Source organism: Panicum hallii, unplaced genomic scaffold (genome assembly GCF_002211085.1).
Source record: "Panicum hallii strain FIL2 unplaced genomic scaffold, PHallii_v3.1 scaffold_10, whole genome shotgun sequence".
Lineage (NCBI taxonomy): Eukaryota > Viridiplantae > Streptophyta > Magnoliopsida > Poales > Poaceae > Panicum > Panicum hallii.
Genome location: NW_020356153.1, coordinates 724,496 through 739,558, shown reverse-complemented (window position 1 = coordinate 739,558; position 15,063 = coordinate 724,496). Strand labels below are relative to the sequence as shown.

At 43.2% G+C, this 15,063-nt stretch overlaps 1 protein-coding gene across 1 annotated transcript; it reads left to right on the top strand.

Annotated features, from left to right (window-relative positions):
* The first annotated feature begins 12,961 nt into the window (after nucleotides 1-12,961).
* Nucleotides 12,962-14,860, top strand: LOC112878541. Its single transcript, XM_025942831.1, has one exon. It carries the CDS (start codon nucleotides 12,962-12,964, stop codon nucleotides 14,858-14,860), a length of 1,899 nt encoding a protein of 632 aa, XP_025798616.1.
* Nucleotides 14,861-15,063: the final 203 nt, after the last annotated feature.

The window sequence follows — 15,063 nt, the reverse complement described above, 5'->3', positions numbered from 1 at the left end:
CATAAAACAAAAGTGATAGAATTTGAAATGAAGATTCACATGCAACTGGTTTCACATTTTTTTGAATTTTCTACGATTTCCTAGGAATTTCCAAAGTTCAGTACATTGAAAAGGAAGAAGGGGCTGGAAATTTTCATACAGGCCCTTGGAAAGAAACAAGACCTTGCAATGTGGCCCCTATGGCCGGAAACAGGACACCGGCGGCGGTTTGGGCCAAATTCCGGCGAGGTCGAGCACCAAGGAGGGGAAAGGGTTGGCCTACGGGCATCAGGGGCTTGAGGCGCACGGATTGGAGTGCTTGGGAGGAGAGGGAACGGCCGGAGGTGGGCCGCCGGCGTTGAGGCAGTAGGGCGGCGGCGGGCGGCACTGGGGGCAGTACTCCGGCGAGGGGAACGGCGCAAAGGGGATGGGGATTAGCTTCAAGAGGGCTTGGGGGTGCTATTTATAGGGAAAGGAAGGAGGAGAGGGTCGCACGGACGGGCGCCACGGCGGCGGCTCGGTGAGCAGCACCGGCAGCTCGGGCAGGCGGTGGTGGGTGCGTGGCGGCACGGGAATGGACGGGGAAGAGAAGGGATAAGCTCGGGGAAGAGATAAGGCGGCGCCTGGAGTGGAGAGGGGGGCGGGGGGGCTGCTCTGACGGCCGGAATTAAAGAAGACGGCGGCGGCGGCAGTAAAACAGAGGAACAGGGGAGGCGGCCAGAGGAAGAAGAGGAATAGGAGAGCGCCAGGGACTTGTTTGCAATTTGCAAAAACTTCAAGGGCCTGAAAGTAAAACTAAATTTCCCACTGATACAGGGCTCTAATGGAGAAATGACCAAAATAAAAGTTGTACAACTTTTCAAGCTCTACAACTTTGCTTTAGGGTTTGATTTCAAAAACTCAAAGTATGTATCTTTATTTTGCAACTTTGGACAAATTTTAAATTTTATAAGATTTTGTCTTTGCTACCTATTTACACACATAATTTTGGGCCTTAATGCAAGTTTTCAGAACTGTCATGATTACTTGCATTCTTATAATTTGGCCCCTAGTAACTTTTGAAAATTACTTTTGTAAATCAAATATTTGCGTAAAAGGACTTATACTTTTATAAAATTACATAAATACCCTTGTTTTTACCACTTTACCCAAAATTTTTACATACTTCAACATACACATTTCCAATAAAACTTTTGGATAAATAAATATATATTTTTACAAGGGTTAAAACAAGGAAAACATGTTTACAAAACCACTTTCACTTATTTTGAAACTACCCTTAATCCAACTACATGTTGCAAAAACAACCCTACGTTTTTCTGTAATTACAAAAATACCCATTTTACTTGCACTTTAAATTTCCACAAGTTTCACACAAACACACAAAAGTTTTACTCTAACAAGCATACACTTCACACTATCAAATTATAAGCCTAGCTTACAGATACTTGAACTGTCACAGCCTTCCCCCCTAAAAAGAATCTCGTCCCGAGATTCGGACGTAAGGCTCTGAAGGGAAGAGAAGCAAATCACCCATTAAAAATGGCAAGAAGCAATCGCACTAGAGAAGATTGAAGTTGATGACGAGAGCATGGCGAGATGAGTATAACGAGAATATGAAGAGATTATATATAGGTGAGTTTGACAAGATAAGAGATTGTACATGAGGACGAAACTCATGGATAACAAATAAGGATGGTATAAGGGTTTGACAAAGTGATGTTTGAAGTATTCTGGCTCAGAGTTTATTACTTAAATGATTTAGGGGATGTTGATTGTAAAACATGCCTATTTATATTGATGCAATCAAGAAATAGTGAATAAATGCTCCAATTTAAAGTGCCATGCTCGATATGTAACCATGATTGGAATGCACTGTTGGGATGTATGATTGCGATGATGGTGCAACACCATGCATTGACCAAAATAGTATATGTTATGATGCATGACTTTTGTCGGGAGAATGGTATTCCAAAAAGTAACTATTGTCTCTCTTTTTTTTTTAAAGTCATCTGAGCAAAAATCGAAGGTACAAATTTTCGGATGTTGTAACCAGAATAGCCAACAAGATAAGGTACAACATCAGGAGAGGATAGATAGATCACTATATGGTGAATTGAAGGATTTGATGATAATTATCAAGGTTTAACCATCAAAGAGAAGTTCAATGGTTCTATCGAAACAGATTCAAAGCAAAATCAAGAGTTTGATTTGGCGGTCCAGCTAAGATCGGTGATAAAGCTCAAACATAATCCAATCCAATTGATTCACAAAAGACTATCTTAACTCTAAGTTAACCTAGCATATTACGTTAATTCTTACAACACAAAGTCAAAACAGGTATTCAAATACAAGCACATGTTTCGGTACATCAATGTAACAAACAAGGCAATCAGGTCAATTCAAGATGTTATGATGCATGCACGTTCTACACGTCCTCACAAACAAAAATAACTGCCAAGTAATCTTGGTCTTACGTGGTTAAGTACGGTGGCATCTTATAAATACGTCTCTCCCTATATATACTAGTCGTTCTTACGTTCAAGCTTACGTAATGAGGTTAGCATACCTGCAGAAAACACGGGATATATATATACCGAACCTTTCATGCCAGCATGTCATGAAAGCGTTCCCATTCATTACTGTTCACTATAGAAACAGCATCTGTACAATTACCGCCGTACAGACAACGTTAGCATACGTTATCGAGATAACGTATTCACGAGGGTACCGCAAAATGCGGGGATATTGCTGTTCATACCCCCTTACCTAACTATATACTCCCAATGTAATCAACCGAAGTTGGTACATTGGCAGCATCTCAAGTAGGCCACTGCTTGAGAAACAGCGTTCGGTTCGCATCACCGACGGGAAGGCCAAGCTCCCTCAGTTGGCTGAGGATCCTTACCTTCTTACCTCATCGTCGAAGGTGTCGTTACAGAATGTAAGGTTGAGTTGTGCATGAATTTAAGTTTTGACAGAAAAGTAATGCTGGTAGTTAGGGTTATATATATATGTATAGCCACCTCTATTTCCCTCATAAGCATTACCCTAGGGCTTTACGTACTAAGCATAATCCTTAACGGATCCAACGCGACTTTGCCAAACATTTTGTTGGTCAAACTTTTATACTGAAAGCATTTTTAAGGTAAAATGTATCTCTAGAGTAACCTTATAGCTCTGATACCAGCTGTGGCAGAACCAACCTGAATTATACCGGCTCAAGTACGCGAGTCCAATCCTGAGGGCTCCAACGTGCTTCAAACGGTATAATCCTTTGGCCTGTCGGGTAACGTCCCGATAAACCACCGATACACAGGATCAAATAAGGCTACCTCACACGAAGGTGAGTCCAGAGATACATTCACTATCACATTTTACATCACAGGGAATTACATTCCAAGGGTTTCCAAAAGAGGTACGATAATTTAAATTCAAAGAAAAGATTACAAATTGTTAAAAACTATGGTTGTTAGCAGCGGAAAACATACGCGATGATTACCATACGACGTTAAGACGAATGTCATGCTAAGCCCGAGCACGACATCGCTCGATATCACCAGTGCTGGCCGGGGACGGATCCCATTCCACGGACCAACCTTCTGAAAGAGCACAGGACCAGGGCAAGGGAAAAGTAGGTCTTCAAGACATCATCTGCAAAACATATAACTAGCAAGGCTGAGTATACTAATACTCAGCAAGGCTTACCCGGGATTGGGTATACTTAGCCCATAACTAGACTTATGCAAGCTTATAATAGTTCTGGGTTTAGTTTCAGCTGAAAAGCAACAAAGAGTGGATCCTTAATTTCAAGTTTTAGCTTTCAGATTCTAGTTAATTATCCATTCTAGGTAAGCACCTATAACTAAGCAAGCATGGTATAATCTTTGGTCAAGCATCATCTTTGATAACCATAATATTGTTCTTGTTACTCTATGTGGAAAAGGGATCAAGCAGTCTCAATCTTCGTGAGAAGCGGACGATTCGAATCGAATTTAACCTTGCAAGGTAAACCTAACACACACGCTTGGAACACCACAGGGTCATTCCAAAGCAACCGTTTGCCTTTCATTCCGACTCGTGGATCAGAGCCACCACAAGCGACTGCAGGAATATACGCACACCCAATGTGTGCAGGACATACGTCTGTAGCGCGACTACAAAACCCGTATTCCTGGTTGCCCTTGCAACACGTATTTCCCCAGTCGAATCAAGTAACCAAAAGAACCAAATACATGTGGTGGGAGGTATGTCCACTCCTCGGGCCGATTGGCTACTAGGCTTACCGCTTACCCAAAATTCACGGTATGTGGCTAGTACTTTCAAACACTTAACCCGCACTTCCACACACTGCGACCTTATCAGATTCATCAACACAGACGGGGTATCATCTCAACCATGATACCGCACAAAACTCCCGTCCGGCATCCTTATAGTGGTAACAGGAATGTAAACATTACAACTCCTAAATCGCGCGAGTGACAGGAAATCACCCGACTTTTACCGGCCCTATTAGCGGAGCATCTATCCGTTAAGGACTCGGGAGCATTACATTGGGTTCCTAGAATTCATGCATCTAGGGTTTCACTCCAATTCCTAGACTTAATGCAAGATATAATATGGATAGATATAGATTGCAGTGTAAATAAAATAGTGGGATATGTCCGGGGCTTGCCTTTACTGGTGAGGCTGGGGTTAGTCAAGTTAATAACGTCCGAACTTTGGTTCGGGCCTTCAGAGAATTCCCTGACGAAGTCCTTAGGATCTTCAGAATAACCTCCTTCTGGTTCCGGGATTAGTTGATAATTTCCGTCGGCGAGGAAGAGATCGAGTCTACATGATATGCAAGATGGAGTTCAGTGGATGCATACACTTTCATTTCAATTCACGATAAAGTTGCAATCCAAATAAAGGAACATTACATTATGACAAACAATCTAACTACCCTGTACTGGGCAGTCATTCATCGGGTATCAACCAAACTAACTAGTTACGTTAAGCAACAGGGTGGGTTACCCTAAACATCTATACTAATCTCATTAGGTAGCATGTTTGGTTATTTAATGGGTTGGTGTATAGGTCTGGGCCGTAACCGATGAGGATGCATCAGGTTTAGCCGATTGACGTGCTTTGGTCATGTCTAACAGAGGTGTGTCTATTGTGCTACCTTACTGATCTAGGGTTGTATACTTTGGACTGTGTAGCCGATGGATAGGTGCATCGGTTTCCCAATTGATCGATGAAAATATCGATTACTTTGGCAAAGGGGGTGTTTCTTAAAGCAGTTGAGTCTTGACTGAGATGTGCTTAAGTGTTACCCTAAATAACTAGGTGTGGTTGCATCGGCTGGATTACGTCAACACAACAATTGAGTGCCGTACAGCCGATAGGGTTAGCTAAGTTAGACCTATTTCAAGAATTAGGTGTAACAGAACACTAATATTAAACTAGGTTGGTGAGACCACAAGTGCGAAATTAGTCTAACGAGAATGTGGCCGATAGGTGTATAGTTGATGGGTTGTACGTGACTGACTTCTTAGCCGACAAATCGGCAGGTGGAAGTGTGCCGGTAAAGATTGAAAAACTAAGAATTGATCGGACACAATTGACCTATATAGAAAACAACTAAAATCAGCTTGGATTAGCCGAAAGCAAGAATCTTAAGATCTAGTGTGAAACTCAGATAAATCGGCTGTTTAACAAAGGTTCACACATAGCCGATTCACATTTTAATCTAACAGAGTACCTAGCCGATAGGTGTGTAGTCGATAAGTGTATCCTAAAGGTATGTGATCGATAAAGGCCGGGGTGTGCTGATTTTACAGAAAAGGTCCTAGCAAGATTAAAATCTACAAACAAACATTTCATCAACTACAACACAAGACACTTAAATTCCATAGCTAAAGAGCAGGAAAAGACTTGAAAATTTTTACACAAGACTAAACAAGAAGGACACAAGCTATATTTCAAAGATTAGCTACAATCCAAAAAGGTTAACACTCAAGCACTCATGGCATAAAAAGGAATCTAAGCCTTGAATTATAAGTATTAATTCATGACTAAAGCATTAATTTAATTGAAAATAGAAATTAAGTATTCAAGTTTAAATTAAATTCAAATTTGAATGTGAACCCTAAGTGATTAGAGTTATAAAGTTTTGAAAACTTGAACACAGCTTATTGTGTATTTAAAAGATTTTGATTAAAAGATCTAATTAGATAAGCTTCACTGAAAGATTTAGTTAATTGTATTACAAACGAATTGAATTAATCCAAGATAAATATTAAAACATAAATTAGAGTTAAATTCAGATTTAGATTTGAATTTAAACTTTTTGAGTAAAGAATGTTATAAGATTTTGAATATTAAAAATAACTTACTTCATAATTCATGATTAAGAGATCTAGCAGATTAAAGTTTTAAAAGGTATACTTAACAAATTTTTGCTCAGAATAGTTTGAAATGGTTATCTTAAAAGAAATTAAATTATATCATGAATTTAGATTTGAAGATTTTATATCACTTTATATGTCATCTATAGAAATTTGTATATCAAAAATTATGATCACAAAGTTAACCTTATAGGGTAAAGATTGGAATTACGGATAAGACATTACATTTTCATGTCTTAGATTCAATATAGATTCAAAACTATTTGGTTTCAAGTCAAACTCATTTAATGGAAGTTATAGAGTTCAAAACCTAGTTTCAAACAAAACTGGTTTTGTAATTTTTGGAATTTTCTACAATTCTCTATTGAATTTACAAGTCAAAAATAGCACTCACATGAAATAACGAGCATCCATTCACTTCTATCCTAAATACAGTACAAACCATCCATTTTCACAGCATGGTCATAAAACAAAAGTGATAGAATTTGAAATGAAGATTCACATGCAACTGGTTTCACATTTTTTTGAATTTTCTACGATTTCCTAGGAATTTCCAAAGTTCAGTACATTGAAAAGGAAGAAGGGGCTGGAAATTTTCATACAGGCCCTTGGAAAGAAACAAGACCTTGCAATGTGGCCCCTATGGCCGGAAACAGGACACCGGCGGCGGTTTGGGCCAAATTCCGGCGAGGTCGAGCACCAAGGAGGGGAAAGGGTTGGCCTACGGGCATCAGGGGCTTGAGGCGCACGGATTGGAGTGCTTGGGAGGAGAGGGAACGGCCGGAGGTGGGCCGCCGGCGTTGAGGCAGTAGGGCGGCGGCGGGCGGCACTGGGGGCAGTACTCCGGCGAGGGGAACGGCGCAAAGGGGATGGGGATTAGCTTCAAGAGGGCTTGGGGGTGCTATTTATAGGGAAAGGAAGGGAGGAGAGGGTCGCACGGACGGGCGCCACGGCGGCGGCTCGGTGAGCAGCACCGGCAGCTCGGGCAGGCGGTGGTGGGTGCGTGGCGGCACGGGAATGGACGGGGAAGAGAAGGGATAAGCTCGGGGAAGAGATAAGGCGGCGCCTGGAGTGGAGAGGGGGGCGGGGGGGCTGCTCTGACGGCCGGAATTAAAGAAGACGGCGGCGGCGGCAGTAAAACAGAGGAACAGGGGAGGCGGCCAGAGGAAGAAGAGGAATAGGAGAGCGCCAGGGACTTGTTTGCAATTTGCAAAAACTTCAAGGGCCTGAAAGTAAAACTAAATTTCCCACTGATACAGGGCTCTAATGGAGAAATGACCAAAATAAAAGTTGTACAACTTTTCAAGCTCTACAACTTTGCTTTAGGGTTTGATTTCAAAAACTCAAAGTATGTATCTTTATTTTGCAACTTTGGACAAATTTTAAATTTTATAAGATTTTGTCTTTGCTACCTATTTACACACATAATTTTGGGCCTTAATGCAAGTTTTCAGAACTGTCATGATTACTTGCATTCTTATAATTTGGCCCCTAGTAACTTTTGAAAATTACTTTTGTAAATCAAATATTTGCGTAAAAGGACTTATACTTTTATAAAATTACATAAATACCCTTGTTTTTACCACTTTACCCAAAATTTTTACATACTTCAACATACACATTTCCAATAAAACTTTTGGATAAATAAATATATATTTTTACAAGGGTTAAAACAAGGAAAACATGTTTACAAAACCACTTTCACTTATTTTGAAACTACCCTTAATCCAACTACATGTTGCAAAAACAACCCTACGTTTTTCTGTAATTACAAAAATACCCATTTTACTTGCACTTTAAATTTCCACAAGTTTCACACAAACACACAAAAGTTTTACTCTAACAAGCATACACTTCACACTATCAAATTATAAGCCTAGCTTACAGATACTTGAACTGTCACAGTGGTGGCGGCATCGGTAGCGGCTGACCAGTACCCTGGTTGTTCTGCTCTTGCTGGTCAGAACTGGAACCGGTGCGCCTGGTGTTCACCATCTGATTGCAACAAACGAAAATTATGAGAACGAGATATCGTGCAGCTGCGGAAATGAAACTTCGGAAGGATGTGACAGAAAGAAAGAAATATAGGTTTTTACCCCTAACGTTCTAACTCAATTTTATTATTTAGTTCAAGTTGGGTTAGGTCGATTTGCATGAACAAGTTTAACTACTAGCCTATGCAATCAACCAAAAATCCAAATCAAACATTTGCACAATAACAAACATTCAATATTCACAACTTAGTCGAGTTTTCCACACTACTCGACTAACACACTCGTTCTAGCGTATTTTCATCGGGACAACCTAAACTTATAAGTTACAGGATTAGGCGACTCAGGCCAGTGTCTACGGAGAGCTCAAGCTATTTCTCAGAAAAGACAGGAGAGAGATAGCAAATCAAGGGCCTAAGACTCAAGGAATAGAAATAGGAAAATGATGGTTGAAGATTTGCGGAAGCAAGGTAAGAGAAAAGAAGACCTAAACTCGTCAAATTCTATCTAGGCTTCGTCCTACAGTCAACACGGCTCTGATACCAATCTGTCACACCCGATTTATAAGAACATAAATCGAGCAATCATATATGCGCCAGGATCAAGTCATGCATATATACAACAGATTATCAAGATATCACAACACGTGTCAGGAATAACATTAATATAAATCGTAAATGAATTATTTTATTACAACCGAATCAAGAGTCGGTTCAAGAGTTGCGGAAGCGTAAAAGAGATACATGAAAAGCTGGGCACCACAGGGACGTCGACTGGGAGACAAACGCCTAGAAGTCGTCGAAGCCGCTGACGCAATCCTCCACGTTGCCGGGCATTGAGCAGCAGTCGAAGATATCCAAAATAGAACAGAAGAGTGGAGAGGCAAGTGTGAGTACAAACTAGTACTCAACAAGTATAACACAGACTATGAGGCTCTAGGCTAGCTGACTCAACTGCATTAGCTTTTAGTCTTAGCAAATTTTATTAAAGCTAATTACTACAAGTGGATGAATTACCATAACCCAATTACATAAGAAATTAATCAGTGTTAATTAAAAACTACTGAGAACCATCCAAACCAAAACCACCCGGGGAATCTCTCTAATCAAAGGTTGATAACCCCACTAATCAAAAGGAGGATCTGGGCCGCTCATGACTGTGAGCACAGCTGATATACCAGTTTTACACTCTCAAGAGGTTGCACAACTTTACCCACAAGTCGTGAGCTACGCTAGTTGTTCATCACACTTCCTTAGGTGAGACGGCTAGCAAGCGCACTACGAGACCGTTACAAAGGATCACGTTGGTAAGGTGTAACCGCTAAGGATTCTGGATCAGCGACGATGGGGCCCACCTTCGGGGGTACAAGACACACAGCACAAACCAAGCCGGAGGAGCAGGGACCATTGAAGCTTACCACCCCTCTTGCCCACGCAGGTAAGTTACTCCCAAACCAACACGACCTAATTAGTAAGTCAAGACCGTCCCATTCCAGTCTTGTGGTTGCGCGATTGTCCCAGGTTGTCGCTCTATGAACCGGTCCTTATGGATAGTGGCCAACCAAGCACTAAGCACCGTGCTGGCCACCTAAACCATGTTTCTATCAAAAACATATTTTTAAGGACGCACAAACCGCTCAAGCACACAGCACAGAGTGTCGGCTCCAGAATTAAGTTGCATAAGATCATTAACAAATTAATTAAAAAGGATCCAGATGTGTTGTAGCGTAGCAACCTAGCACAACTAACCAAAATGCAACCCAAAGGATATATATAAAGGGTAAATAAGTGGCTAGGAAAGTCCTTATAGGCATACAGAATTAAAATGCAGTATGAAATTGTATTTAAAAGTGATAGGAGGTTCATGTTATACTTGCCTTCCTCATACTCTCCTGGAGATTTCGGCCGTGCCGCTGCGCGACCGTTGCGGGAGCAGGGGTGCGGGAGGAGGGGGATGACGGGTGGGGTCGGGCGGTCAATGACAGGGAAGAGGGGGCGCGGGCTGAGAGGACTGGGCTGGGGCACAGCCCACGCGGGGGAAGGGAAAGAGGGAGAGAAGGGAAACGGGCTGCCTGGCTGCGGAGGAAAGAGAGGGAGGAAAGGGATGGGCCGGCGTGGAGGGCTCGGGCGTGGTTAGGGAATGGGCCGCGTGGCCCATGCGGGGGAATGGAAAGAGAGGAGGGAAGCGCTGGGCCGGGCCAAGGGAGAGAGAGCAGGCCGGCTGCTGGACTCCTTTCCTTTCCCCTTCCTTTCTTCTTTTCTTTTCTTCTCTAAAACCATTCAAACAAACTATGTGAATTCAAATAAATTTGAATTCAAGCTCAACACAAATAAAGCAATGCACCAGCATGAATGCACAAGCAAGTTGACCTTATAATAAATTTTATTTTCTTGTGTTATAAATTGCTTTAAATGCCACAAAAATTAAGGAAAAGCCTGGAAAATTTATTTCAGCTCAAATAAATTCATTAAAACTTAAGGAAATTACCTTAGGGTGTTACAGGCAGTGATCGTACCGACCTGTTGCCTTTAGTAACGCGCGTTACCGATGACCATTTGATGCCCGTTACCGATAGAGCGGTGTTACTTGTGTGATCCGTTGATGCCCATTACCGAAGTGACTGGCGCAGCAGCCGGGGGGCGTCCTCCCGCGCTGTCGCCGCGACCGGCGCTTCCTCGGCCGCGCTCCTCCACCGCCGTCAAGCTGGAGCGCGGCGGCGCTGCTGCTGGACGTGTCCTGCTGCTGCTGCCTCCGCGCCGGCATCACCGAAGGTGCCGGCGGACGTCGACCGCCGTGTCCTCCGCGCCGTCACCGTCGTCCAAAGCAGCAGCCCTTCTTCCACTCCGTCGCCGCGGCCGCGGCCGCGACGCCGCCTCCTCCTCGGGCGCGCTCGTAGACAGTCCTCCTCAAGGTGGAAATTGCCCCCTTTTATTGAACTTTGCTGTCCTAATCCTCTTACTCATCGGTTTTAGTGATGAATTATGCTCATTTGATGTATGGAAATTGCCCTTGTTCATTGAACTTGTAGATGGCAGCTGCTGATCGGGCTTGGATGTACAGACAGCCCCGAGATTGGGACAATTTCATATCCGGGGTCAATGGTTTTCTAGGTCAAGCAGAGGCGGATATGAGAAACCATGGTGTTCAGGCAATGTATTGCCCCTGCATAGATTGTCTCAACCAGAAGAAGTTCGGACAACGGGACAACATTTTTCATCATTTGATCACACGTGGTTTCACAAAAAATTACACGTGTTGGAACAAACATGGTGAGGAAGGCCTTAATGAAGTCGAAGCAGGATGCCTAAATGAAGGTGAAGCGCGACACCATGGTCAAGGCCTTAATGAAGGGGCAGCACGATGCCATGATGAAGCCCTTGATGAAGGTGGAGTTTTTGAAGAAAATGAACCATTCCCACCCTTTGTTAGGAGGCCTGATGATATGACTGATCAAGAAGTTACGGGCTTCGATGATGGTGAGGTGTTGCAACGTGTGCACAATGTTGATCAAATGGTGCGGGATGTTGAGTTTCAAGGAGTGTACACAACTTCTGAATTAGCGAGGCTGAAGCAGTTCATTGAAGATTCAAAGAAACCCCTCTATCCTGGTTGCCAGAAGTACTCTCGCCTTTCTGGTGATCTAAAACTTCTGCAGCTTAAGGCAGATCATGGTTGGAGCAACAAAAGTTTCACACAACTATTGGATCTGCTTAGAGACATGCTACCTGAGGGAAACCAAGTAGCCGAGTCTGTCTATGAGGCAAAGAAGATAATCTGTCCTCTGGGAATAGAGGTTGAAAAAATTCATGCATGCAAGAACAGTTGTGTATTGTTCCATGGAGACTATGCAGACCTTGACAAGTGCCCCAAGTGTGGGTGTGATCGGTACAAGAGGAAAAAAGATGGTGGAGATGATAATGCTGATGACGGGAACATGCCCGTGGAGATCAGAGGCAAGAAGAAGGTTAACAGAGGGGGTCCTGTGAGGGTGGCATGGTATTTTCCCATCATTCCCCGGTTGAAAAGATGGTTCGCCACAAGAAAGGAGGCCCAACTCTTGCGTTGGCATAAGGAAGGCCGAAAGAAGGAAAATGACAAGCTTAGGCACCCCGCAGATGCAGCACAATGGGGTAACATTGATTCCCACTTTAAGTGGTTTGCTGATGATTGCAGAAACCTTCGCTTCGCTATGAGCACAGATGGCGTTAACCCTTTCGGTAACCAGAGTTCAACACATAGCACCTGGCCTGTCGTGCTGTCAATGTGCAACCTTCCACCCTGGCTATGCAAGAAACAGAAATACATGATGCTGACAATATTGGTCTCTGGGCCAAAGCAACCTGGCAACCGTATTGATGTCTACTTGAGGCCACTAGTTGATGACTTGAAGACACTTTGGAAGCCTGGTGTGAAGGAGGTTTGGGATGAGTTCGGGCGTGAGGAGTTCACATTGCACACGCTATGTTGTTCACCACCATCAACGACAACCCGGCTCATCGCAACCTCTCCGGCTAGAGTAAAAGGAAAGGTGCAGCTTGCCCGCACTGCTTGGAAGAAACTTGCTCATTATGGCTAAGAAATTCAAAGAAATTCGCATTTATGGGGCACCGTCATTTCCTCAGCAAGAAACATCCCTACCGGGAGATGGATTGTCAGTTTAATGGGGAAAAGGAGCATCGAGCGGCGCCTCTGCATGTGACTGGAGATCTGGTCCTCTTGCAAGTCAAGGACATCAAAACTATCGAGGAGTTACCCAAAATGACTGAAAAAATCCTTGGCAAAAGAAAGAAACGAGATGGTGAAGAAGAAGAAGATGGGAAAGGAATTTGGAACAAGAAATCAATTCTATGGGAGCTAGAGTATTGGGAGCTGTTGGATGTGCGTCATTCGATTGACAACATGCACGTCAAGAAGAATGTGTGTGAAAGCATTTGTGGAACATTGCTGCAACAGAAGTTGAAAGGAAAAGATCATAAAAATGCAAGGGAGGATCTTAAAGATATGGGCATTAGGCTGGAGCTCTATGCAGAGGAAACAGACACGGGGACAGACCTTCCCGTCGCTGCAACCACCTTGTCAAAGACAGAAAGAAAAGAATTCTATGAGTTTTTGCATGGTTTGAAAGTACCTTCAGGCTACTCATCGAACTTGAAGAGGCTAGTGTCGGTGAAGGACATGAAAATGAATTTCAACTTGATGAAATCTCATGATTGCCATGTGTTGATGACAGCTCTTCTTCCTGTTGCACTTAGAGGTATCAAGACAGTACAGGTTCGCGACGCGGTCACGAGCTTGTGTTTATTCTTCAATGCAATAGAACAGAAGGTGATTGATGAGGAAGAACTATTGAAGTTAGAGAGGAGGCATTTCGAGACCCTATGCATGCTTGAAGCTACCTTCCCACCAACATTCTTTGATCTCATGATCCATCTAACAGCACACCTCGCGAGGGAGATTTGGTTCCTTGGCCCATCTTACCTTCATCAGATGTTTCCATATGAGAGGTACTTTGGATTCCTCAAATCATTGGTACATAACCGGTCATTTCCGGAGGGAGCCATGGTTCGTGGCTATGGGACCATCGAAGCAGTGGAGTGGGCCATGGGTTATACGGACCCCCAAAACCCCATTGGTGTGCCTCATTCACGGCATGAAGGTAGGCTTGCAGGTGTTGGGACCATGGGGAAAAAGTCAATCACTCCGGATCCAGATGCCTTCAACAAGGCTCATTTCACCGTGATACAACAGATTGACCTGATTACACCATTTGCCAACGAGCACAACCAACAACTACGTGAAGAAAACCCTGCCCGTAGTGAGGCTTGGGTTGCAAAGAAGCACATGCAATGCTTCAGCTGGTGGCTCCGAGATTATGTCCAGAGATGCAGCGCAGCTGTAACCGACAATCTGATAACGAAACTAGCAGTGGGGCCATTATTCACTGTTACAACATACCAAGCAATGGATATCAATGGATACACGTTCTACACCATGGCCCAGGATGCCAAGAGCGTCTATCAAAACAGTGGTGTGCGTGTACGGGCCGTCGACAATGACATGCAGGCAGCCACATATTATGGTCAAATAGAGGAGATATGGGAGCTTGATTATGTAGGTTTCAAGGTAGCCTTGTTTCGGTGCAGATGGGTCAATGGGAAGAGAGGTGTGAGCAAGGATAAATATGGGTTTGTTAGTGTTGATCTGCGGGTCTTTGGTTACAAAGACGAACCGTTTGTTTTCGCCAAGGATGTTGAGCAAGTGTTCTATGTACCTGACCTTGCAAGGAAGAACTGGTGTGTGGTTATGCCTGGAAAAAAAAGGATTGTTGGGATTGCCAATGTTGTTGAGGAGGAGGAATACAACCAGTTTGATGAAATTCCATCCTTTGACACTTCATACATGCCCCGACTCGTGGCAACTGACAAAACACCGTACTTGCGAACCGACCATCATGAAAAAATCCATATCCAGAAATCAAAGAAAAAGCCATCAGAGTGATGTCTGCTGAATCCTAATTTTGTAATGTAGGATGTGTGTTGGTGGAAGTTCAATCCTTTTTGTAATATAGGTTGTGTATTGGTGGAATTTGAATCCTTTTTGTAATATATGATGTCTATATATTCTCCTGACATACTATATATGTTCTGCACTAGATATATATAAATTTTGTACATATTCTGCATCAGTTCAGCAAGTGAGCT